Below are 25,303 nucleotides of genomic sequence, written 5' to 3'. Positions count from 1 at the left end.
GATCTTATTGGTTTAGGATTTTATGAAACCGATAGAAACCGACACTAAACCGGATTGACTGATTGAAACCAAAATTGATGTAAAACCTGGATTAAAAAAAAAAAACAAAATAAGAAGAAAAAAATTGCATGTATGGGCAGGTTGGTTGGGTCTTTCCTTCTTGTTCTATTCTTGCCATCAGAAAGACATACAAAAGAGGTGTTACGGGTAAAAGACTACAATCACTCACAATGAGACACATGGAGACAGGGATATAGGAAGCATGATCCATAAAGTCTCTTCTCTTACTTTTCCGATATGGAAATCTTATAAAATCCTAAAAGCAAAGAGATACATTCCAACTTGGGGACCCAAAAGATCTACGCTTTCAGTTCCTTATTAAAGGGAGCAATCTTATCAATCTACGAGATATTGAAACTTAAACTTGCCCCAAGAATAGTTTCTATTGCTAAAAAGAAACTATTAAATCAAACCGGATTCATATTAGAGAAGGATCCTCATCTCCAATCTACACTACCAAGCCACCAATATAAATAGAACCCCCCCGGGGGATAAGGTATGTCACCATTTCTATTCACACCTAGAGGATATTGTTCTGCTATTCCCTTCAGTTGCAAGGAAATTGACTTACACATTGGAGAGTCTTTGTCGGGCGCAATCCCAACCCTCTCACGGTGTTTTCTCCTTTGTCTTCCATAGGTGTCTCTTGGTGCAGCTCATAGCTACGAAAAGTCAGTTTTTAGTTGCAATAAGAGACATGCCCAACATATTGAACCGGTAGCAACCTGATAACGGCCCAATAAGAGTCGTTACATCAATTCGATACGAACTGGACCAAACCGAAATGACCAAAACTGACTTTTGGTTTAATGGTTTGATGAATATATATGCCTTCTCTAGCTGTTTCAAAAATTGGAATCGGATCAATCGAATCTATCGTAACTTGTCCCGATTTTGGATGTTTCAGAATGGCCGATTCTAAGGTTTTTTAGATTAGATACTAACCCCAAGGGAAAGGGAAAAAAAGTGCGCTAAATTTTCAAATCTTAAAGGTCTAGTTTAAGATTTTTGAGCCTGATTCCAATGCAATCCGGATCAAAATTGATATGGACCAATTCGACCCGAATCCGAGTTTAAAATCCATGTTTGAGGTCTGAACCGGCCAATAAATACATATAGAATATTTTGGTCCCCATAGAATGCGTGGCATGCTTTTCCTAACGCGTCTCCTACCAACTAGTAGTGAAGTAGTGACTATTGAGTGATTGTTTCTTCTTGATAGGGACATGTGTGAAATATTTTAAAAAATAAAAATTATTGAGAAAACTAGCGAGTGACACATGTCCATGCAAGAATCCACGTGTAAATCTGTTAGGGTTCTCCCAACCATGCTAACGAAAGTCGAAAATACCCTTTTTCGGGGGACCCTAGGTGACTAAAAATATTTTTTTTGGCCTTTTGGATTTATGTGGCAAAACAAATGTGGCAAAACAAGAGATAATTTATTTACTATTAAAAGATTGAAGTAGATCATATGGTTTATGTTTGGTCACCAAATTTAATGTGAAGGCACCCAACCCCAATAGTTTAGAGACGAATTTTAGGTACAAATTTATAGGGTTAAGTTACAAACTCACCTCTATATATCAACCCTTCTATGACACATGGTTTCAAATTAAATAATAAAAAAGTGCTTCTAATTAAATTGAGAGAATTCTCTATTTTTTTTTAAGATCAAATGTTCTCTGTGCAATAACGTAGGCTGCGCCCAGACACATGAGGGTGGGCGTGTCTGGGTGCAGCCTGCGCTGCTGCACAGAGAACTTCTGCCCTTTTTTTAATTATTGTTTTGTATATTTTAAAAATATTATTATAATAATACATGTGAGGAGGCCTAATGTATGCCTTAGGCTCAGAACCTATTTCCTTATATTAAAAAAAAGAAAAATGATTGCTACGACGTCAAAGTGTAATTTTCCATCAATGAAGGAGTAGGAAATTAAATTGCCGAGTAAAGGGTTTAACAAGGAAAAAGTATATGGGGACCACATGTAAGATGTGAGGGGACTTGCGCACGAATCTGCACACTATCATCGTGGCAATCTTTTTTTTATTAAAAGAAAAGTTGCTTTCACTATATGTTGCATGGATCATGAATATATCATGTGGACAGAAAATACCATGAGAGCAAAAGCAAAACCTTCTACCCACATGAATTAGGAAAGAACAAGGCCCATGATGAATCTTTCATAGGAAGAAATTGTCATTCCCTACCCCCGCAAAGAACGGTTTATTTCGAGTCACAACATAAGATGAGGACCATAAAACAAACCTCATGTGATGGCCGTAAGAGAAGGGGAAGAGTCAAAATCAGGGTGTGTGCTTTCTTAGACATGGTCCCTTGAATTACCACTTGTGATTATATTTGATTATCATATTTTGAGAAAAAGATTCTCATATTATTTGCATAAGATATGTTTTCTTGTAGAGTTTTTCTTTCCCCTTCTTCACCATTGTGGATCCTTCATAAATGATACCATTTCACATGTTGTCATTGGTGAGATGTGGGAGATTTTTCTTTCGTTTTATAACGCAAAAAACCCTCTCATTATTTATTTTAAGAAAATTTTTTAAAGTTAACCGTTTTACCTAAACCAAACTTTTTCCTTTAAAGATTAAAAGAAAGTGAAGATAAGAAAAGTAACCATGGTCAAGAGTGGACACTCAGGAGGAGATAGATCAAAGAGGGTGGGAACTAACCATAGTTAAATTTAACCGCATATGATTGGCTTGGTCTGCTCCACTCTACTACTGCTTCTTCACCATCCCAACAAGGCAACCAACCTACCCCACGCCAAGGTCTATATAATAAAGAGAGAGCAGAGAGGGAAGGTAGCCATGATCGATAGTTTACAATCCATCTGGGTATCCAATGAATATTTCTCCAATCTTTACTTCTTCTTCTTCTTCCCTTTTTCTTGTTTCCTTCGCCTCCAAAATCGACCTGAAAACGCAACAGTTCTAATTTACAAGCATAGAATATCTCAGATTTCCTCTTCCTGAGACAATCAAAGCTCGCCGTAAGATGTAAGTTTCTTTCTTTTGGGTATTTAGTTTTTAACAGTTAAAACAGTTTTCGCCATGGGTTTTGTTGTTTTTTAGTTGAGGTTTTAACTCGTAGCATTCCTTGTAAACCAGACATAAGTTCATCATCTATTTGAAATTTCTGATTAATTTTGATCTAATTCAGATGTTGCATGTTGACAAGTTGGTTTCTTTTTAGTTGAGGTTTTAACTCGTAGCATTCCTTGTAAACCAGACATAAGTTCATCATCTATTTGAAATTTCTGATTAATTTTGATCTAATTCAGATGTTGCATGTTGACAAGTTGGTTTCTTTCTGAAAATCCTTCTGTTTTTAATCTTCGTTTCTTTCTTCCTCACCCATCAATACTTAAATAAAAGGATGTATTTCATATTTATTTCCTCTTTTCTTCCACTGTTCTACACCTGAAGGAGTGATTTTCTGGTTTTTGGTGACAAAGAAGAGTAATTCATGTATTTTATAAAAGCAGAGAAGATTGTCTTTTTTACAATTTTTTGATCCGATTTTATTTCAAATCCAAGGAATTCGATTTGGTGTTTGTTTGGTTCGGTAATAGATCGCCTGTTGTGAGCATTTTGGAGGGTTTTATTGATTCTTCCTGATTATTGAAACTTGAAAGAGTCAAACTGAGAGTTAAATCCTCTGTGTAATCTACATTCGCTTAGTTGATTGATCGTCTCTGTTACTTTCCTAATTCCATATTCTGAATGTTCTCTCTCGTTAATTTCCCCCCTTTTTTGCAGATATGTAGGGAGACAGAGTCTTCACCAGATCACAACTTTCTTTGAATTGATCTCAAATTGATCTCAAAACATTGGAACCCCATATCAAAATCTAAATCTAATCATTCAAAATGGGTCTCTCAAGCCTTCCTGCTCCATCTGAAGGTGTTCTTTGCATCCTTTTGGTAAACACAGCTCTCTCCATCTCAATCATGAAAGGCATAATCCGGTCCATCCTTCACATAGTCGGCATCCGATTATCATGGACATCATCAGATTCAGTCGAGACCGCACCAGAGCCATTCGAGTTCTGTTTAAATCCATCAAATACCTTGATAGAGGAATTCCGTTACCGAACTCCAGCAATCCGATTTGGCTCTGCCTTCAAATACCAATCTGAACAAGAGTGTCCAGTCTGTCTGAGTGGATTTGAACCAGATTCGGAGATAAACCAACTGGGTTGTGGCCACTTATTCCATAAGGTTTGTTTGGAGAGGTGGCTAGATTACTTGAACATCACCTGCCCACTTTGTAGAACTCCATTGATGCCCGAAGAAGAAGCTTCCTGCATTTGGTGAATGTACCATGAATGAGAAGCTCACCTGGGTTCGTTCTTGGTGTGTAGCTCTGTGTGGATGCCATATCGTTCAGTATTGAGTCAGTGTACATAGCAGTATTGTACAGGACTTTAATGGTAGCGACTAGGTTGTTCATCTGTGTTGTTGCCGCCGTATTTTTCAAGGCTCCTTGTTACCTTGTACGTGGGTGCTTTGTAACAGAAGTTTTATTGTACAGAGACAAGCTCTTCTCCTAAAAGATCTATTTTTGAGTACTTTGAGCTCACTCCTGTGTTTGATCTTCTTTCAGTATTTTGTTTTGAGCAATACAGTTCATATATAAAGCAGAAATTGAACCAGCAATAGATCTCATATCCCAAGTGAAAAGCAACGAGAAAAATGATGATTCTGATCCACTCAAACTGATTCACTCCATGAAACTAAGAATCTGAGCTGCGTTTTGATGTCTATGATAATTCATACTATGCAACCCCTTACAGAAAGGAAGATAGAAATGAAGATAGCTGCCCAAATCTTTGAATGATAGAAACCTGGTAGGAAGTGCAAGTAATTAATCAAATATGCATTGAAGCACTATATTTAAAATTTCTCTACATATAGTTTTGGTTCCTGTTCAACAAATTGGATTACAGTCCAGGGTGAATATATAATAATATTATTTACCTTATATTGAAAAATTTAGAACAGAAGATAAGGAAATGCAGCAACAGATGAAATGCTCTCTAGCTTATAAAACTATCTGTTCCCACCTCTTTTATGGCTAAGATCTGATTTACTTATCCTTTCTTTGGTCTTGTTAGGCTCCGACAGGCTTCCAGACATCCCTTCCTCTCCAGTCTCCCTTACCTTCCCCATCCCCACCTTCCTTTCCGACTCCAGCTGCTGCCTTCCATCTGATTTGATGGTTCTGCGATGAACTCTTTCCACTAAGTTTGGACTTGTTGGCTTCCCAACATTCTCAACACCACCAATTTGTTCCTCCAGCCCTGATTTACCATGATTGTCGCCCCTGGTAACTGATTGTGGATGCTCTCCTTCAGGGTTCTCGTCTGGTGGTGGGTTACGAGGTGTTGGCCCGGCACCTCTTTCTTGTTCGTAGTACAGGACTTGCACAACAGTTCTCAATGGCAGCCGTTCGTTTCTTATTGCATGTGCACATACTTCAGGGGACAATTTCCGGCAGTCTAGAATCCGGCAGAGACGCTTCTTCTCTGCCTTGCTTAGATCTGGGTGCTCCTGGTTCCCATGAAGGCAATTCAGGTTGTTAGGTACACCGGACAATTTAAACTTCCAAGTAGCGATTCATCGACAATATATAACTGGATTTTAGTAGATAACAAGATAACCAGAACAAGTATCTTTTCTGGACAGGAAACATTCCAACCGAACCAGCAAAAAAGTAACCATTAAAGCATGGTTTAGTTACTTTAGTATTTCACTTGGGTTTGTGGTTCAAGGATGGTGCTCAGGTCACCTCAGGATTATTTCGGGCAAATTCTCAGTTTACTTACCAAAGCCCAGTTGCAGTACTAAGAATGTTTGAACACCAAATTTCCAAGCATAAGAATCAATAATCCATGACTGGAGTTATGAAATGACAAATAGTAGTGATTCAGAACTGATATGAGTTGTTGCCATGGAGGCTCTGAAACAGTGAGATAAGAACTTATGGTAGGTTTGTTTAGATACAAATGGGATCAGTCCCTTGTATGGCAAAAGCATATGAGCTAAAATCCGATTCTAATGATTAGGCAAAGTTTGCCAGGTTATATAAACAAAATTTATGTATCTGAGATGGTAAAAAGGTTTTTTTTAGGGGGGGTCTTACAAGGATAGTAGAACTTTTAGGGTTTGCGCCATTTCATAGATTGGTCTGACACCTGGATAATTTTGAATTTATGGATTCAAAGTTTCAGACCACATGTATGGTATAAAGCCACAAGAACCTGATGAGTCTTAGGAAAGACAAAAAGGTTTTCTCAAATTTATAGTCCAAAAGTAATTAGTTTACCTTGAGATAAATGTTAATTGCTCTGTACAAGTCATCGTGCTTTGGCCGGGCAATCTCTGGTAAGGATTCTGCAAGAGTGACTATCTTCAATGCTGGCATGTTGACATCTCTTGCAACGACCTGGAGGTAAGAATCGATAAGCTGTGCCACTTTCCTGATCACCCTTAGAGACTCACCATCTTCTGGAGAGGCTTGTCTTCGCCATAGCACCAAGAAACTTTCCAATACTGTCAATACCAAGTCGGTCTCATAGAAATGCCGATCAGAAGATGAGTGTGAAGGAAAGAGCAGATCCTTAACTGTTGCCTCCATTAACTGCTGACCACATCTCCTTATGAGTTGAGTCTTTGTTGAAGTAGACACCCCAAGAATCTTTCCCTTGCTGAGGAGCCTTAATAAGAAACCAAATGATACTGAACCTCGATCAGATGGAATCAAGTTCACAATAGTCTCTAGTATCTGCTTATGCTTCTCCACCGCTGATTCAGTTTGAGATACTGAAGTCTCTGGGGCACTGCTCTGCGGTGTGTCTGGTAGCCATCGACATGCATAGACATGCAAAGCTTCACCGATAAGCTGTGGTGAGAGCAACTTTGTTGATCTGATGGCAGAAATTATAGTACGAAAAAGGTCTATGTCAAGGTTGGATATGTCTTCTGTCCACCAATCCTTTGGGGCAGAGTGGTGATGTTTTCCCGTGTATCCCGGTCTGGTGTAAGTGTACGACCATGTAACCTACAAAGAAATGTAATAACTAAGAAAAGATAAATCAGTCTTGAAGGAAAAAGATTGTTCAATCTTTGCCTTCTATATACTGAATTCTGCCTTGTGAAGGGCAGTGGCAAACACAATTGGATGTTTCTAACTAACCTTTGAGGGTTGCATAAGAATTTTCTCAACAATTGAGTTTATGCAATGTCTAATGAGTCCAAGATTTTCAGACCACTCAAACAGCTTTTCAGTGGTCTGTAGAGTGACAATAGAGTCCTTCCAACCTTCAAGGATGCACGACTTGAAGAAGATTTCAAGTTTCAAGACAAAATTTCCCTTCTCAACTGATTCAGTCATCCCAAGGAAATTTGCAGCACAGAATGCAGGCACAAAGTTATGAGCACTCAGGTTAATTGTAATTCCATAACAGAATTTGGCACATAGCTCAAAAGCCTCATCTTCTCCAGGAATATCATGCAGCTCCAGTGGGACTTGGCTAGGATTGCCAGCATCAGAACTAAGTTGTTGCAAGAGCCCACACTTGGGAAGAAGTGGATACTACAGTTAAGAATAGCAGAATTAAGATCAAAATAAGTGGTTATATATGAAAAGAATTCTATGAAATTTAGACCAAAGTACGTGAACTAAGGTTAAGGTAGTGCTTAGTTCTTGAAATGTTCAAATCAAAGCAGTTCTTTTTTACTTTTTTTCTTTTCCTGTGCAAACAAACAATCATAAAACAAAAGCAATTTGATGATATATAAATGTGAACTTTTGATGGCCTTTCGCTGTTGTTCCTGGATTGATTTATCCAAAAGAGTGGTAGATATCAAATAGTTAGGATCAGAAAATCAGACCAATGTTTTTCCCCAGGAGATCTCATGTGTGTTTTCAGCATGAATCTCCTACCAAAGTCACATAAAGGACACTAAGGTGACAATTTTTCGCCATGAAAATGGTTATGATACCACTAATTGAATTAGGGAAACAATGCTTTCAAGCCTCTTAACCTTTTCAATATGACAGTTCTGCCAAATCTACTTTTAGGAGATATGGTATTAAGTTGAAATTACCTTATGAAGAAGATACGTAGTGTTGTTGATTTGTATAATGAGGTCACTGGGTACATCTGAAGATACAGACCTGGACAGTTGAAACAAACTCCCTTAAGACCATAGTTTTCAATATAAGGAACTATATGAGGTCCGATAATATAATCTAATTTAGTTTAGATCCATAATACCTTCTAGCCTCTTCTGTGTAGAAGATATCTGGTCTGTTCCCAATCTTCATGAACTTCATTTTTCTGTATGTTTCTTTCCCTAATAAATGTCATGACATATCATGTAATGTTTGTTATCTCAAAAGTATTTCATGCTCCTTGACCTTCAAAAATATTCCCTGAAGGAAACCCTGAAGTGATGATGTTAATTTTTCATCCCTTGCTGTGAATAAAGTAATAAAATTACTTATTGAGGAAAAACCTGGGAGATTTTATTAAATAGTTCAAAAAAAAAAAAAAAAAAAAAACAAAGTAACACATATCGCACACACAAACACAAATGAAAAATCAAACAGAATACTCTTGCAATTCTACTAACATATAAACCATGAAATTCCTCTCCGTTTGAGACAGAAGTCCATAGATTTTTTTTCTCTTTTTTTTTTTTTTTTTTTGGGGGGTGGGGTGGAGGGCACTTGCTGTAATCAAACATAGACGAGGACTTATATACTTATTCTAACTGTACCTTCCCTTCGAGGAATATATGTTGTACACATTTCATTCTTTATCACCTTCCTCCCTTTTGAGTGACTGACTTCTCTTTTCTTTGGTTTACTTGCCCAAAGAAATACATTTCTCTTCTTCCCCCACCCTAACCCCCAAACACAAAAAAAGGGAGTGGCCAATGGTTTAGTTGCCAATTGGGAAGTAGACGGTTTTGAAGACGAGATTCAATCCCTAGTCTCATGCACAACAGAGAGAGAGAATTTAACTGTGAAGTATGCTTGTATCTTGATCATATCAGCTACTGCAGACTAGTACACAAAATTCTTTTTGATTTAACTTTCACAATAGCCCCATATGATTATTCTATTCATTCAATTAAATAGATTTAAGAGGAGAGAGGATCTTTCTACGGAGAACAGAAAACATGAGTATATTCATAGAAGAAATTGTTTCTGAATTTTGATAGGAAAACCATGTCTAATTCCTATGCAGATACCATGGGAACCAAAATTCAGGAATTTTTCTTGAGCTGAAAAGATTATGCCCAAATTCTTCAAATAGCTATAGCAAAAATAATTAAACTGTTCTTAGAGCTACATGGGAGGGAAGAGAAATTCTCTTTACAGGATTGCCGAGGACAGAAAAAGAAGATGCCAAGGATAGAAAACACAGAGAGCAGAAAAAATAGAAAAAGAAAGGAGCAGAGGAAGAAGAAGGAGAAGACTACAAAGGGAAAAGAAGGGCTAAGACAGATGGGTTTAACTCAATTACTTAGGATTAGCTAGGAATTGAAAAGTGCAGTAGGCATTCCATTGACTAATATATGAGAATTGGATAGAAGTACATACCTCAAATGAACATGAACAAGGATATCACAAGCTTTCCTCTTTCGCGCCTCTAGAACTACAGGACCTGACCGACACTCTGAGGAAAGGATAACAGAAAATGGTTTTAGTATCATCTACTAGATGGGAAAACAAAAATTCTGCAACCAACCAGAGGAGGGAGAGATAGGAAAGAGAGAAGAAGTGGGGGCGGGGAGGGGGTGGGTGGAAGGGAAAGATTGGAGATGTCGGAAGCTTTCTTAGTAGCATACAGTCCCTCCCTTGAATTCTTTGTATGTACATGCAAATATTTTGCACAATGGGTCATTGGAACCATGAATACCATGTGGCAATTTTGCATAAAATAATTCAAAAAAGATGCACTTTCCGTTAGTATCTTATTTTTTTTTTATATGAAATTATTAATAAACAAAGAAAGAAACAAGGGAAAGACAGAGAAATTGAAGGCTTCCTGTATATATATGGACCCATGGCTCAGCAAATCTGACCATTGATTTTCATTGGGCCATAGCTCCAAGGGATGGAAATGGAAGGGTTGGAGCTCTGCCCAACAAAAACAGGGGGAGGGAGGAAACGTATTTTGGTGACAACAGCTGTAGCCATCAATGTATGAAATGATAAGAAAAGCTCTGTAAAACAAGGGAAAGACAGAGAAATTGAGAAGTATCTCCTTAAATCTCAAGTCATTAAAGATTACTCATAATTATGCTCAAAATTATCTTGAAGAAATATCTAATTATATCTAATCAATGCAACAAACAAACACAAACAGAGACTATGACACTATACCAAATCGTTTATCTTTCATGAGACAAAGACCTTAATTTTCCAGGTGGGTGGGTAAATCATGAAGTTAACTCCCGACCAACACTTTATTAAAGTTGGTGTCATTTGCTCCAAAGCCTCTATCACGGTTGAGGCATGGACCTCAAAATCAAATCTAACATGTTTGGACAGGTTATCAAATTTTATGGCATTTAGTTCTTCAGGAATTCTTCAAGAATATAATTGAAGTAATTTGATTCTGGTTACATTTCCTCCTCCTTCTTCAGCTTAAGTTTTCAGAATCTCTCCTTCATGAAGACAAGCAGAAAAGGAATGTTTTTTGTCTGAGGAGGAAAGGTAAATACCAAACAATTAAAAAAATTCAAATGGTACCTGTCAATCAATTAGCCCACGTTAGGTTGCCAACAGTAGCAGACTCCGTTGGGTGGTTCAAGTTATGGTGCGAAAATAAAACAAGGAGATCAAGAAAGTACCAAAGTGTGGTTTTCATCCTTGGCTACCATCTGTGATTAAGAAAGCTCCAACTCTGTCCCTTAGACTCCTGACTTCAGAAACAACTTTCTGCTCCAAACCCAGGAATGCAAAACCCACATCAGAACACACATAAACACGCGTGTATATAAGATGAATCAATTAGTGTTTCATGCATGTCAGCATGTGCCTTTGTATGTGAATGTTCACAGTTCACAGTTCACACACACACACACTGGTGATAGGTTGGTGTTCTACTACACTTGTATACCAGTAGGAAATTGAGGGATCCAAAGAAAAAGTGAACCCTCAACCCAAGGAGGCAAAGAAAAAGGCATGAATTGATGAGAATAAGGGAAAGAAATTGGGTGGGTTTAGTTGATTTAGAAGAAAAAAAAAGTGAGCCAGTTCCCAACCCCAAGGAGACAAGGACTGGGCATCAGTTGATGGGAATAAGGGAAAGGATTGGGTGCCCCCAAGCCCAAGGAGACAAGGACTTAGAATGAGTTGATGAGAATAAAAAAAAGGATTTTGAGTTGGTTTAGTCAACATAGTAATGCATCATCTTCTATAATGCAGTCACTATCATATACACTGCTTGAATGGATGAAAGAAAACCGAGCCCTCCTCTCCAATCATCCTCTGCCCTTCTCCCTGCATTTGGTGACTATGATTGAAATTGAAAAGCATGCAAGTGGGCTCTCTCTCTCTCTCTCTCTCAAACAAACACAAAGCATGCAAGTGGTTCTCTCTCTCTCTCTCTCTTGGAGAAAATGGGGAAGAGACAGAGGGGAGGGTGGGGAATGACTAGAAAGATCTCTCTCTAAGTTGGAGAAAATGGGAAAAGAGAGAGAGTGGTGGGGTGGGCAAGAAACAATGACAAGAAAGATCCTCTGTTCATCGCCATCATGCTTCCCCCCACTAACTTTGGGTATATTCTTCTTCCCAAGGCTCTGTAGCTTCTCTCGATCTTCTTGCCGGCCACGTGGCTTTCTTCCAATGGCCCTTTTCCCATGCATCGGTATCACCATGATGCAATCTCTCGGCCCCACCGTTCCCTCTTCACCTTCACAGAACTAATTTGCATTTTGACCTTTCATGGCTTCTGATTCAAATCACTTTTTGGGCCCTCTCTCCGTCACTCAGTGTAGCTTATTTGGAAACCGCACCAGACATCTCTCTCTCTGTGCTTCACTGGTTCTAGCCTTCTCTCGTACGAGAATAAATCATGTCCAAGAGCTCTGATCATTAGACCTTCAGTATTACAGAACCCGGAAGGGATGATGAACAAATTTGATACCAAAAGGAAGATGATTGCCCACCTCCCACTTAGAGGCATCATGAGGGGATCTTGAGATCTATCTCGGAGATGGCATAAGCACAAGATGTCGGCATTTGAATGAAATATCAAATCGTGCCAGGCATGCCCTAAACCGCAGGCTTCGACAAGGTAATGATCCATTGATCCATCACTAGTTTAAGGGTTTAGGGAGGGAATGATCTTAGCCAAAGAATCAAAGTAGGCCTGGATTCCCAGATTGGAAAGGCACTACACTACTACTACTACTACTACTACTTTTTTTAAGGGTTGGCACCACTACTTTGTTTATAACTTTGGTTTGCCAACTTCTTTCAATGTGTCCAACATTCTGCCACAGATCATGTGCGTAGGAATCCATCCTCTTTTGTGTTTAAGTCCTTTCGACTTTAGAGCCTTGAGTGGTCATGTACTCTATGTGGAGGGATGGTGAGGCTGATTCAAACTGTACATCAGTAAATAGGCCATCTATGCCACCCTTGAGCAAGGTTTTAAATAGCCGAATTGATAGCCGGATCGGTCACGACGGATTCCAACCTGGTTCAGATCGGATAAGAGGAAATCGGTGGAGAATATGCCAGAATCGGTATAAAACTGCCCTAACCCTAGTTTCAGTACAGGGACTGATTCTGATCCGAATAGGCAGACTCGATCCCAAAAGTTTTAAAAAGTTACCCTCGAGTCTTTAAGGCCAATGTTGCAAGAACCATTGAGATGGCCAGGTTAACTCCATTGAATTTAAGAAATGGATCACTGCAATGGATCAGGGGGAACTGAACTGTAACTCAACTTGGTGACTCAGACTGATGGAGCATGACCAATGTCAATGCAGGGATTTAAATTAATACTCGTATTGGTCACTGTCGATAACTATACTGGTATAGATCCGCTGTATCAGTCAGATTCCAGATCAATAGGTCACCTTTTGGTGGGAATAAAAAAAACACTTTTTAACCTTATCGGCTCAGTATCGGTATTGTGTCTGGCTGATACCGATATATATCGGCCGATACAACAATATTCCATGTGTCAAAGTGGTCTTGCACAACTTTATCATCTAAACATCCTATTACAGTTGCTTCTCAAACACTTACAGTGGGTGGTGATTATGGGAATCAATCTGTAACCATCATATATCCTGAAATTGATTGAAATGGTGGAATAGTATTTGTGGAGCTGACACAAATATAGTTGAGGTAAAGTGGTCTTGCACAACTTTGTCATCCAAACACCCTCTTATAGTTGGTTCTCAAACACTTGCAGTGGGTGGTGATTATGGGAATCAATCTGTAACCATCATGTATCCTAAAATTGAATGAAATGGTGGAATAGTATTTGTGGAGCTGACACAATATAGTTAAGGTAAAGCTTAGTTGAACTGAGCCAATATGGTAATCAGTAACCCTCCTGGCTCTGTGTGAATACATACACATATGTAATATAATTTGAAACAGAAGAATAGAAGTAATGCTGCCCAATGTCACTCTGTTTTTTGCATAAGATCATAACAATGAATGCAACATAAAACTCCTCAAACTCTAGACATGTATAAGTACAATTACAAATGCTTACAATAATCAAATTCCATCAACCTTCATAGAACTAATAGACAAGGAAGGTTAAACCTTTCCAGCAATTGCTAGGCCCTACTGAGCTTGTACTGAGTTGCTGATTGAATCAGCTGACTTTGTAGCTAACTCGGAAAGGTTGGAACCAACAGAGCCACCGCGACTCAGACTGGAAGTTCTGTGATGTCGGCACCGAAAGGATCCAGCATGGGTAGTAGGTGAACACAGGCAGTTTAACCTTACACTTGATTGTTTCTGGAGTCTCCTTCGCCCCGAAGGTGTCATGACGGCCCATGGGGAAGGAGGCTTCTTGATCTCATCATCCAAAGTACTCTTTGGAACCAATATCTTGGGCACCTCTGGCTTTCCTTCCATCTTCAGTTCTGTAGAGTTAAATTGTTGTTTAATATTTCTAATCTTTTGCTATATCCTATTTAAATGTGACACATGATGTAGTTTCTCAAAGAAATAAGCTCTGCAAACTACCAATATTTCAAGGAAAAGAGTTGATTTGTTACAACTTATATTTCTTTTATCTTTCTAGCTAATAATTTTCCAAGGGTATTTATTTCTCTGTATTATTATTGGAAAAATATATCCAAATAGACACATTGCTATTCACCTTTTCCAATCAACTGGATTAATTGTCCTTCAACCATCTGTATTTATGTGGTAAATGTTAAATGCGTGATACATAGTTTAGTATTTTTCTGGGAGCTTCATATTGATCCACAAGAACATTGAGGATCCATCAATGTGGGTTCTATCTAACAAGTGATGAAACTGTGTAGCTCACACAATTCTCCTTTTTCTAAAAGAAATTTTTTTTATTCAGGTGATGGTTGATGACTCCTTTAGCCTGCTTTACTGAAAGAATTAAATGAAATGATCTGCAACCGGAGAGAGGGAGATGGGTGATTGATTGATTTATTTATTTGGACCACAGAATGAATGCAATTGAAGATGACTTGAAAAGTAAGACTTGTATTCTCGCATTCAAATTCTGTAGTGAAGAAAATCTCCAAATAAATTACCCATCTCCATCGATTAGCAATCCTTATTCCTCTATCCTTCCTTTGTTATAATCAAATTAGTGATGATAACGAAAAGGGAAAAGGGAAATACTGATGATAATAAGCAAAGAAGAAGAATGTCATTCAATAGGTGAGAGAATTTTACCTGCCGATGCAAGTGAGTGATGACGAGCAATTGCAATCTCTCTCTCTCGGTCTCTCTTTGCTGTTCGGATTCTGATAGGTTACCCAATCGGGGTTCGGATGGCTTCTTAGGATTAGCTCAACTGGAGCCTTTCCTCTTTCCCATAAAAGAACCCAAGCGAAGAAGAGCAAAGAACGAAGACAGACGCCAGTGGAGATGAAAGAGAGGAAAAAAATAATGATAAGAACCAAATTTGGAAACTTTCTTCTCTCTCATCCTAAATAAACTCTCCTCCTTCCATTTTGCTTTGAATTTTCTAAACCCAACAGGGAAAACGCGTTTTCTACGCTCCATGCCTCCATTTTGTCAATTTATGGTTGCAGATTCTGAGTTGGTTTCGCTAACAAACTCCAACTTCGCACCATGCACCACTCGTTTGTCGAACTGTTTACCTTCCAAAAGCAAAGCTAAACTGAAAGCTTTCTGGTGTAAATATCGTTTGACAAATGTCCGCATCTCCGAGAATCAAAAGGAGCATCACCCACCCGGATCAAAAGTTACATGTAAATTCAGTTATCTTCCCCGCACAGTCCTCTCTCTCTCTCTCTCTCTCTCTCTCTCATATGCTAAGGAGGTGTCACGGACTTAGTGTTGGCTTAGCTCATCATGTGACCCTCCCCCGCCCCATCCATACAAGGGTGTTCGTGGCTCAAGGGCCTTTGTGACGAATGATCCGGTAGATAGGGTGGACGCGTGCACAATCTCGTTGCTTAAATGAGGATGGTTTGTGCTGTGGAGGCATGCTTTGTGTGAGGGTTTGAGGATTGGTGGTAAACCGGATTCTGATCCTCTAGGGCCGGGCAGGTAGCGGCATTAGTGCGGGCCACACCCAGACGGGCAAAATGATTGTCCTACCCATTGCCCGAAAACCCTGTCTGGGTGGGATGGGGTCCATGCCCCTGTCTGAGTGTGGGCTGCACCAAGGCCGCCTGCTATTGCCTAGCCATAGAGGATCCAAATTGTGGTAAACCCTTATGCACATAGAGGCACACAGGTATGTGTGGGCATGTGCATTATGGTAGCTTGTGTATCGCCCAAGTGCTATGGTGGTGTGGGTGTGTGCCTAGAACACAGTGTCCGTGGGTTATGGAGGTAGTCATGTGCAACAGTGCAAGGTTAAAGCAGGTTGTGGGTGTTTCTCCTGTAGGTTTGGTTACTGGCAGGGATCATGGCCAGCGGAAGGCGCTACCATGGCGCGCGCCAACTCCCCAAGTGACGCATTTTTGGTATGGAAACATACAACGGTGTGACAGTGGCACATGACCACAAGTGAGTGGGAATTCTCATATCTTGCATGCAGGTGTATCATGTCCTTGGCATGGCTTGGGTTCGGCCTACCTTGGGCTGGTCTGTGTGGTGCTTGTAGGTCTAGTCAATCTCAGGTATGTGTTGTGTGGAGCTGGGGGAGCTCCATGGCCTATTCGAGTATGCTTTGAAGGGAACACAAGGTGTAAACAGTGAGGGTGGAGATTTTTCAAAGATCAGTAGTGCTTGTGGTTGGCTTAGACAAGGGAGCCCATGTTGAATAAGCATTGTGCTTGACGCAAGGAGACCACTTCTAGGGTGCCAAGTATATGGCACCGTGTAGCACTAGGGCTTGGCAATTGAAGTCGGTTTGATGCTCCGAAAGGCAATTGTGGGCTGAGTCAAGTAAGCCTTATCATGATAGAATTGCATTAATTATTGAGATTGAGCTCCTCTCCAGGGAGCACAGTGCCTAGGGAGAGCCCAATGAGAGATCTAGTCATTGGGCTTATCTCACACATTTCGATGGCTGATCGAACGCACATGGTATCAGAATGTGTGGAGCACAATCCAACCCTTAAATACCCCTTAAGCACTCTCTGGGCGATAGGCTCCCTGGAGAGGAACCGTTTCCGTTGCGTGTGTATGAAGAGAGCATGTTGGGTGAGAAAAATTTATGTGCTCCAAATGGGTAAGACTGACCTTGACTAGACATCGTCAAGGCACTGAACGGGCAAAGAACCCCTAGTCCAATTAGGCTTGTGACAAGGGGGCTCACTAGAGTTTTAGGGGATGATAATGTTGGGGCAGGTAGGCCCAAATGGGTCAAGATATGATAAGGAACATGATTGGAGAAAATCTAATCTCATGATGGGGGTGGAATCTTTCATTGTATGATGATGGATTTAGGTATCAACCTATATATATCGGTATCGGTGGCAACTAGGGTTTTAGAGTTTTAGTGCATGATATTAGCATCAGTATCAGTCATTGTCGATACCAATACAATAGTAATATGGCTCGGACCATATCAAATCCAAATCGGGCAAAAATTCAAAAAGGTTCCCTTTTTATTGATACATATCGATTAGGTATTTATACATGTGATCAAAACAAGTAACATCGGAATTTTAAAATGAATGTTTATTTTTAAGTTTCAGATATTGTATTTCAACAAAATCTTTTCTTCATTTCTAATTCTTTAATTTCTTATACAAATTTTATATTAACCTTAACAAATCTTGTAAAATCCTTTACAATAAAATAAACAGAATTTTAATAATAATAGATTAAGACAGAAACATGAGAAAGTTGGTCATTTGGATGATCAAACATTAATGAACATCAATTGATGCACATCTTTATGTTAGCCAACAAAAAGTAACAAGAACATGCATCATTAAACTGCAACCAACTGGACATGCCTTGCACTAGTATGTTTGATTTGCAAGAAAATAAAATATTACTAATAATAATATTGAATAAAACAAAAATAAAGATGACCAAGGACAAAATAATGTGTTTTTTTTTCTCTCTTTGAGAAATGTTGTGTGTCTGGGAGCATGGCTCCTACGCTTGTGTGAGACCCAATTAGTGCCTTTTCTCTGGTTCAATCTATGGAGTTAGGGAGGTCATTTTACAAAGAGAGAGAGAGAGAGAGAGAGAGAGAGAGAGAGCTCCCAAACAAGAAACTTTCTTTCTTTTTCTGTTTCGTTTTTCTTCCATCCATTTCTTGTAAACCAAACACACCCGAACACAAAATCGACTACCAAAACAATTTCTCGTGATTCATTTAATTCTTGTATGGAAGAAAGAATGATACCTGGTGATGTGCGGTGTGTGGTTTCTGCACCAAGACATAAGGTCTTGTGAAATGACCGTCGTACTCCCATGGAAAGGAGAAAATCCCTGAGGATGCGGTGGTCATTTCGTGCGACCCTTTGTCTGAAAGGAGGAGCTGCGCTCTACACGTGACCAGGTAGCGTTCTCTTTCCCTTCTTGTATTTACTTTTTTCCTTTTCTTTTTTTTTTTTTTTTTTTTTTTTGTGCTTTCTGTTTTGCGGGGAATAAGGATTGAACACATAAACCCAATATTCACTGTACCACATGCTCATCCTCTCATTGGTGCATGAATTTTGATGTCTATACTTACAAGAAATTACAACAAATTTCTCATGTACAAAGAAAACTTCACTGTCTTAATCTTCTTGAATAAGTTTTCCTTTAAATTGTATAGTAGAAAAATCTCTTCCCCACTTTCGATGTAATCATGTGATTGGAATCATGAGTCATCATTACATTCTCATTCTATTGATGAAGTCAAAATTACCATTTGTAGACACCTCATCTTTAAAGCTTTGGAGTTTCCATGTGCCCCCCAACAGTGTTCCAAATTCTTTGGATGACCCATAGGATTTAAATTGGCTAAAATGTATTTTGAGAAGGCAAAAGGTTTTATACACGATCGTGTATGATGCACGATCGTACTATTAACCATTGGATGGAGATAAGAAATCGTGTATTGTGCACAGTCATGCTCATCTAATGATTCAAAGCACGACCATGTATCATACATGTCCGTATAGAAAAACCTGTCCCTTTTGATAAATTATAATAAAATGACCTTTTCATGTAAGTGAGCTCTTGCCCAAACTTAAAAACCAGGACTGAACGAGGTATGACCTCGAACCAGACCCAAACCCCCATGGCCATCCCAAGTTAGCCAAATAAGCTGGCTCGGATTGGCTCACAATGAGAATCCACCACTGTTGTCGAATAGTCGGCTGACCAAGCGTCGATGCCGGCCATAGTTCATTACATGTCGGAATATCCCATTTCGGCGCTAGATTCGGTTATTTGTAGAGTTTTGGATTCTTGACTCCAAGAGGTTTGACTTGTGCATTAGCCTTGTTTCACCAATTTTCACCAAGAGACTTACCTAAACTCTTCCAATGACCCTCGAGGATGTGATATAGGTTACCATTGGAGTTAGAATCCACCAGATCCTTAGTTTTGATTCATTGGTAGAGTTTACCTCCATTTCATAGCTAGTATCTACCCTATTCCCTAAGGGTCAAGGAGATCTCTAAGAGTTTGGATGAGAAATATTGTCTTGGATAAATGTAATTTCCTAACTATAAATAAGAGACCTCATAGATGGTTTAGAGAATCTTAGAAAAAGAGGAAACACTTTTAGTCCCTACTAAGAGTCTTTAAGAGAGAAATAGAGAGAGTCTCATCTTTTTATACAAATCCCATGTGGTTGTGCAGACTCGAGCTATCCCAAACCTCAGCTTACTGTGAGATATCCTCCAAACACTGAAGGTACACATGTCAATATAGTTCTCAATAGGGCTTTTTGAATTATTATATAGTAGGATTAGTTAGGCTAAGTTAGTTTTCAACAATAATTTTTTTTGAGATTTTTTTTATTAACTTTTGTTATTTTTCCTTTAACTTTCATTTTCTGTTGGCAATTTTTATGGTTTTGTGTTCTTCATTCTTGTAGGGTTTTGTTTACTGTTCGATTTAGTTTTTAAAAGCTTTGGTGATTTTGGTTTTGATTTCGTGGTGCCATTTTTTATTTCCATTAACACATCATTAGTGCACAGTCGTGTTTAATTTTGACATATTTTCTCCTTCATGATGATGATATGCCATGTTTTGCAAGAGCAGGGATAGTTTCGTAATTTCCATCATATTTACTAACTCTTTCATATAATGTTTAAGATATAAATAGTTGGCAAACCAAGGTTTTTGCATATGGTTAATTTTTTACTTTCAATATACTAATCCTTGCCTCACGGTGCAGTTGAATAGAAGTGAGTGCACATCTCTTCCTCTTCCTTTTCTGCTTTGTTTCAGTATCATGACGCATATGGCTTAAGTTAATTAATATTCCTATGATAGAAGTCTGATTTAACTAGGTGGATCGAGGTGTCTAACACCTTTCTTGAATCACAATCGGACACGAACTCGGACATTGGTTGGATCAATTCAAAATGATATTAATAGTTTGTTATATGTGTGAGTCGCGACTTTGTATTGTTGAGACCTTAAACCTCTTTGGGGGGTTTGAAACTTAGTTGTTCCCACACTCATACCTAACAGATTTATGGATAATAAAACCTTGGAAAAATTCTAAAACAATTTTCCTTCCCTTCAATGATCATAAAGAAGAATTAGTTAAAAGAGAGGTTCCTTCTCTATATGTAATTCGTCATCGTTGAGTCACGAGAATGACTTTTTTTTTTTTTTTTTTTTTTTTTTTTTTTTAATAATAGGAAATAAAATTAAAGATCAAGAAATACAAAGTTAATTATACACAAAAGAGTGCCTATATATACAGGCGAAGTTAGAAAGAAAGGAGCATAACTCCAAAACTGTTGTAGATTGAGTTACATATAAAAGAGTATGAGTTAACATATTGGAGATACTCAAAAGATGTCCTACTAAGTTTTTTGGGTGGGTAAGAATTGAACAACATCCTTGTTGGTGCACCAGATCGATCGCCCCTATCTCCAAATTGAAATGTCTTGCCTTTTCCAATTCTTTCCGACTGAGAATGACTCATTTGATCAATCAAATAGTTGGATACATAGAGCACCCTTTGGATTATCAACATGTCAAATTTCATAGTTTATTTAAACCTTATGATCCACCATCTAGTAGATTTTCTATTGCATGTGTTTTTGAGCCTTCAAAATCAATTGACAGTTGAACTGGTAATTCTAGCCATAGGATATATAGAACTAAAGTGAACTGATCATTTGTCAAATTTCAAATCTAAATTCAATCATTTGATACTCATATACTGGATTTTTTTTCTTTCCTATCTAAAGCTCTCCATCATTGGTTGGTGATGTTGCGTTATGATTGCACACGGGATTCATCATTAACTCCGGACCAGGATCCTCTGCAGTACCGGCGGGGCAGCAGTGCACATCCAATGGCACAACAAAGGCCAAGTGGCACACATGGCACACATGGCCTCTGTTGTGCCGTCGAATGTGCACTGCCACCCCGCCGGTACTGCAGAGGATTTTAATACCATTAACTCCCACCCCTATTATTGAGTCCAAATAACTTTACGCGTTCTAATAAGAGGGTTAGGTTTCATAGGTGAAGAGAAACTAAGTCTTTTTAAATATATTCAAATTGTCCTTCAATTATACCATTTCACTATTTTTTATTTCACTTTTAAATCTTCCTCCGAAACACGTATCTAGATGACCTATCTGCATAATCATTCCTTTATAATGCCTATAGATTTCATTCTACCGTACCGCCTACATGACCACCACCTTTCTATCAAGATGGTATATTTTTTGAGTAGGTGATATAGATAAATCATTTATAACACATTTCTATCTATGTATTAATTTAGCATAACAAAATGATTCTCATCCATAAATCTTCTTCGTACAAAAAAAAAAAAAATATAGCATAACTAGACATACTAGAATAAATTGATGCTTTAATTAGTCCACTAGTTTGGTGAAAATTTTTAAAGAATATGCATCATATCATAGAAGGTGCCCATATAAATGAAGAAGAGGGTTTTCTAAGCAAGCGGTATAGGGTAGCGCACCAATGAGCGGTGAAGGAATGATTTTGTAAATAGGGGGCAGAGATCATTTCTTGTAATGAGAGAGATGGAGAGAGAGGGTGTCGCTTGCTCAAAAAAACCTTTTTTTTTTTTTTCTTATATGTGAAAAGGGAGAGGGTTCCCAACACTACCGATGTGAGAGGAATCTCTCATGCCCACTAACCGTCGTATGAGAAATGGGCCCATCATGATCAAGGATGAGAAAGAGTGAGTGTGGGTCCCACATGGTCATGATGCCAAAAAAGCTTGGGAATCTTTTACCCATGTTAAATTTAAGGAGACATGTTTATTGTGGGGGGTGTGTACATCCACGCCCAAACAGCAGGGGCGAAATGACTACCCTTATCCCATGAAAGGCCAAAATGACCACCTATCTATGGTTTCTGTGCGCACTCTCATTGCCCCCCTCCATGTGCACAAGAGCCACAATTGGTTACACTAAGACTATGACCATGACAATTTTGTCCTCTATGTAGTGGGGGGGTCCTCTTTGTCCCTTAGGGAGCAACAATAGGAACCAAAAAAAGAATAAAATTGTACGATGATGTTAGCTATTATAGGAATTTTTATCACCTCCAATTCACTGCCCCTCCGATTCCCTCCAATCCCTCACATAGGAGTAGAAATGACCACCCTACCCCACCTTGGGCACCCTACCCCACCTTGGGCAGTGTGTTCGGGCAGTGGGTAAGGTGGTCATTATTGCTCCTATGTGAGGGATTGGAGGGAATTCGAGCGGGCAGGAATTGTCGGTGATAATGATTCGCTATTCTAATTATCCTTTATCTTTTACACACAGTTGGGGAAAAATGAGAGGTAAAATTTTGTTTTAGTGGGATAATTAAAAAAAAGGGTTTCGAACAAATGCCCATTTGTCCAAATTTCTTCCTACAACTTTTATAATTGTAAATTCTCCTCTATTTTCAAAACAGTGTAGCACTTTGGTCCAGTCAGTTAGTCTGAGATGTTAGAGGTTAGTTTTAAGAGATTTAATGATCAAAATGCCCTTCTAACAAAAATCCACCAAAATAAAAAATTAAAATGACCAAATCACCCTCATCTTCTCCAATTAAATCAAACCCTAACCATTTGGAGAAGATGAACCCTAAAACCAAACCTCCAAAACTGAAAAATCAAACCTAAAAAAAAAAAAAACTCTTTTTCAACATTATCTCCCAAATCCACCGGAGTGAAGACAGGGTAATCTTGAGTGGAAAACTGAGAAGAAGGTCGTGAAATGGAAGGAGAGACAGAACCAGGCAACCTGAGATTTGCAGGGCTGCTCCTTTGCAACAACGCAGCGTGGATAGCTCTCAGCTCGACCGCTTTCGAAATGGCAGCTTGGATTTCTTGCCGGTTAGCTTCATTTTTGTTGTGAAAAGTTTGAGCAGCAGCCATTAATGGTGGACAAAAAACTTACAACAGAACAGAACATAAAGATTCGACACAGAAGAAAAACCAGATTTATTTGAAGAAATTCTCAATAGCCTGGGCGAGTGGAGGAGAAGATGAAAATGGGTTATCTAACAGTTGGATTGGATTCTAAAGAATTTAGGGAACCACAAAAAATTGATGGGAAGAGAGAGATACTGATAGGGAGAGGTTTCTGAAATTTTAGCCTGAATTGGCTTTACCCAATTTTATACAAGTGTGTGAGGTGCTAGGCCCTACCCCACGATTTGATGAATGAAAATAGAAGCTTTGCTGCTACTTGATTCTGTGGATTTTAGACCATTATTCTTCCATGGATTCAGTGGAAGGCCTAGTGCATTCCAAGTTAGGCTTTAATGGGATTCCAGACCTGCAATCAGATGGATTCCTGATCGGTATTTTTTCTTCTATCCTCTTCATCGATTTTCAGGCCAGTTTTTGAACTCTTCCCAACCCTGCGCCTACTAGTTATTCTACTTTCTTAGTTCTGTTCTACACTTCTACTTTGCTAAATACTATTCTGTTTTTTATCTATTCTTTTTTCAGTTTAATTTTCTGATTTCTTGTTTCTAGTAGTTTCAATTCTGATTCAAAACCTGAACTCTATAATCTATTTTACTAGTTCTACTCAACTTCTTCATTTCTGGTTTTCTAAATTTGATTTCTAAAATTCTGGTTTTCAATTTAGTTTACCAAACAATCCTTTATCAATTCAGTGTTGACTTCCGATTTCAAACCCTAAAACCTGTGCTTAATCTTGCTTTCCAGATGGGTTCAAACCCTAAACGATTTGGGAAGATGAGGGCAATTTGATCACTTTACTCTTTCATTTTGGTTGATTTTTATCATAAAAGCATTTTGGTCACTAAATCCCCTAAAACTAACCTCTAACGTCCTAGACTAATGGAATGGAACAAAGTGCTATACTGTTTTAAAAGTTAGGAGAGTTTACAATTAAAAAAATTGTAGAGGGCATTTGGAAAAATGGGCATTTTTAGGGGTGCATTTGTTAAAAACCCAAAACGAAATATTCCATAGAAATTTGGGAAATTTTCATATACCTCCCCCGGAAGGCCGGAACTAGCCCAGGACTCCTGTAACCTCCACGATTTATATAACCCATCCCATAAAATTGAAACCTCGAGCTGAACAACTTCAATGTGATTGCTACCGGCTCCATTGTCATCATCCAATGTGATTGCTACCTTAGCTCTCTCTCTCGATCAAGTTCATAGTTGAAACAGAATCCGAGCGAAAATCTCCAGAGTAAAGAGAAACAATCCAAACACAGCCATAGTCTCACCCTTTGTACCCTTCTTCATTTCTTCAATTCTTGGCCTATAAATTGGCCTACAAGGCTACAACTACATTCAGAAAGGCTCATCAAAATCCATATTTATTACCTAGTATCAATCGGTTGTTGGAAGCAGAGGAATGTAACCACATTATGCCTCACCTATTAGGACCCATCACTAAAGGTGGCAACCTACTAAAGATTGCTTGTCCTGAAAATTTAAGCCATCTTATTTGAAGCTCCTCAGTGTGGATTATCATTCCACCATCATAATTCATAGTTGAATACATGGTTTAAAGACACTTCAGGCTGTGATTTTGGGCATAAATGATCTATTAGTTCGGGTACTGATCCTTTTCAATATCTGGGGGGCAGCAGTGATCACTGCTAGGCACTAGCATTTCCTGTTGGAACTTGAGAGAGAGAGAGAGAGAGAGAGAGATCTAAAATGCACCATCTAAATGTTGATAAAATTCAACACAAAGTAAAATGTCAAAAAAAGGGCAAAGACCTTGCTGGCAAAAAATAAGCAGAAACAGCTGACAAATGATAATGAAAAGAGGACATAACAAGAAGGAGAAAAAGAAACAGAAAATTATGGGGGGAAGAAGAAAGTTAAATTCTACTTCAACCCCCTCCTGCGCCTCCTTTTTCTTCCTTTA

General features: G+C 38.7%; 2 protein-coding genes across 4 annotated transcripts; one reads left to right on the top strand and one right to left on the bottom strand.

Annotated features, from left to right (window-relative positions):
- Positions 1-3,876: 3,876 nt before the first annotated feature.
- Positions 3,877-4,660, top strand: LOC122642599 (probable E3 ubiquitin-protein ligase XERICO). Its single transcript, XM_043836116.1, has 2 exons — positions 3,877-4,430; positions 4,482-4,660. The coding sequence occupies exon 1, from the start codon at positions 3,960-3,962 to the stop codon at positions 4,404-4,406; it is 447 nt and encodes a 148-aa protein (XP_043692051.1). The 5' UTR covers positions 3,877-3,959; the 3' UTR covers positions 4,407-4,430; positions 4,482-4,660.
- Positions 4,661-4,937: 277 nt separating this feature from the next.
- On the bottom strand, positions 4,938-11,627 carry LOC122642598 (BTB/POZ domain-containing protein At5g47800-like). 3 transcript variants are annotated; one of them, XM_043836113.1, is made up of 7 exons: positions 10,962-11,627; positions 9,706-9,781; positions 8,372-8,541; positions 8,202-8,271; positions 7,288-7,686; positions 6,418-7,152; positions 4,938-5,642 (listed from the first exon to the last, which is right to left on the bottom strand). In XM_043836113.1, exons 3-7 carry the CDS (start codon positions 8,428-8,430, stop codon positions 5,142-5,144), a joined length of 1,764 nt encoding a protein of 587 aa, XP_043692048.1. In that variant the 5' UTR covers positions 8,431-8,541; positions 9,706-9,781; positions 10,962-11,627; the 3' UTR covers positions 4,938-5,141. The 3 variants fall into 3 exon arrangements, with proteins under 3 accessions (XP_043692048.1, XP_043692050.1, XP_043692049.1); XM_043836115.1 differs by having other exon boundaries at positions 8,372-8,529; XM_043836114.1 differs by lacking the exon at positions 9,706-9,781.
- Between the last annotated feature and the right edge of the window lie 13,676 nt (positions 11,628-25,303).

Source organism: Telopea speciosissima, chromosome 10, assembly GCF_018873765.1.
Source record: "Telopea speciosissima isolate NSW1024214 ecotype Mountain lineage chromosome 10, Tspe_v1, whole genome shotgun sequence".
NCBI lineage: Eukaryota > Viridiplantae > Streptophyta > Magnoliopsida > Proteales > Proteaceae > Telopea > Telopea speciosissima.
The sequence above is the reverse complement of the archived record's forward strand: the minus strand, read 5'-3'. Positions and strand labels throughout refer to the sequence as shown.